This window comes from Priapulus caudatus, unplaced genomic scaffold, assembly GCF_000485595.1.
Source record: "Priapulus caudatus unplaced genomic scaffold, Priapulus_caudatus-5.0.1 Scaffold1460, whole genome shotgun sequence".
Lineage (NCBI taxonomy): Eukaryota > Metazoa > Priapulida > Priapulimorpha > Priapulimorphida > Priapulidae > Priapulus > Priapulus caudatus.
Window position 1 is genome coordinate 52,733 of NW_014578521.1, and position 1,975 is coordinate 54,707.

General features: G+C 53.5%; 1 protein-coding gene across 1 annotated transcript; it reads left to right on the forward strand.

The window, feature by feature from the left end:
* The first annotated feature begins 426 nt into the window (after positions 1 to 426).
* On the forward strand, positions 427 to 939 carry LOC106816710 (protein PBMUCL2-like). The gene has a single exon (XM_014821330.1). The coding sequence runs from the start codon at positions 427 to 429 to the stop codon at positions 937 to 939; it is 513 nt and encodes a 170-aa protein (XP_014676816.1).
* The last annotated feature ends 1,036 nt before the right edge of the window (positions 940 to 1,975 follow it).

The window sequence follows — 1,975 nt, forward strand, 5'->3', positions numbered from 1 at the left end:
GCTGCGGCTGCTGCTCCCTGCTGCTGCTGCTACGGCTACTACTACTACTGCTGCTGCTACTGCGCTGCTGCTGCCGCTGCTGCTGCTTGCTGCGCTACTCGCTCATCTGCTGCTGCTCCGCTCTGCTCGCTACTGCTGCTGCCTGCTGCGCTGCTTGCTATCTGCTGCTGCTGCTGGCTGCTTACACTACTGCTGCTGCTGCTGCTGCTGCTCTACTCTACTGCTCCTGCTGCTGCTACTGCTGCTACTGCTGCTACTATTATACTACTACCACTGCTGCTGCTGCTACTGCTGCTGCTGCTGCTGCTGCTACTGCTGCTGCTGCTGCTGCTGCTGCTGCTGCTGCTGCCGCCGCGCCACCAATCGTTAAGCCTCCGCATCCGCAGAGCACGCAGCTTCCGCAAGCAGAGCTGAGAAGATGCTGCGATGCCAAGTCCACGTCGATCTCCCGACCGCGTCGAACGTGTGTGCGTGCGCGCCGCAGCCGACGCCGCAGCCGACAACATCACAGCCGGAGACGTCACAGCCGACGACGTCACAGCCGACGACGTCACAGCCGACGTCACAGCTGACATCATCACAGCCGACGACGTCACAGCCGACGTCACAGACGACAACATCACAGCCGACAACATCACAGCCGACGACGTCACAGCCGACGACGTCACAGCCGACGTTGTCACAGCCGACAACATCACAGCCGACAACGTCACAGACGACGACGTCACAGACGACGACGTCACAGTCGAAGTTGCCACAGCCGACGACGTCACAGCCGACAACGTCACAGACGACGACGTCACAGCCGACGTTGTCACAGCCGACGACATCACAGCCGACAACGTCACAGCCGACGACGTCACAGCCGACAACGCGGCAGCCGACGACCAGCGGCAGCCCTCACGCTACAGCCGACGTCGTATTATTCATAATCGCTGACGACCCCCGTCTCCGCGCCGACGTCACCCGCCCCCGTGCTGGCGTCACCTGTCACCGTGCTGACGTCACCGGTTACCGTGCTAACGTCGTCGGTAGTGGCGCTGGCTGCCGTGGGTGAGGCGCTGCGTCATTGACGGAGGCACAAGTGTGGTCGCCGTCGCTAGCAAAAACGAGAGAGCACGCGTCAAGTCTGGCTCGAGTCTCAAGTCAAGCTGCCGTTAGCGCTTGTGATGTCATCAGAGGACGCGATCACGAGCGAGCTTTGAAGTCCGCTGCGCCGAAAACATGCCACCGAAGTTGTGCTGATGGTAGGTGGCGCTGATTGTACGTGCTGTGCCATGATAGGTGGCGCTAATGTTAAATGCTGTGCCATGATAGGTGGCGCTGTTGTTAAATGCTGTGCCATGATAGGTGGCGCTGCTGTTAAATGCTGTGCCATGATATGTGGCGCTGAGGTAGCATTATATGTGGCAATAAGGTAGGCTCTTCATGTCGTATCGCTTCCATGTTGTAATGCTGCTGCATTGTTCCATGTTGTAATTTAGCCTCAGTGTACCATGTTATGTTATGTTATGTTATGCTATGTTATGTTATGTTATGTTATGTTATGTTATGTTATGTTTATGTTATTGTTATGTTAAGTTAGTGTTATGTTATGTTATGTTTATGTTAATGTTATGTTTTATGTTAATGTTTAATCGTATGGTTATGTTTGTTATGTTATGTTATGTTCTGTTCTGTTATGTCATTGTTATGGTATGTTATGTTATATTAATTGTAGGTATGCTTATTGTTATGTTATGTCATGTTATGGTAGGTTATGTCATGTTATGTTACGTTACGTTACGTTACGTTATGTTATGTTATGTTATGTATGTTATTTACGGGGGCTGGTGGCGTGGTGCTATTGTGCTATATCCGCAAGCTTGCTGACAGCGATGACGGTGACGAATAAAGCGACGCGACGACAGCGACGACGACGAAGATGACAGCAACGACGACAACGACGACGGCAACGACGACGACAGCAGCAACG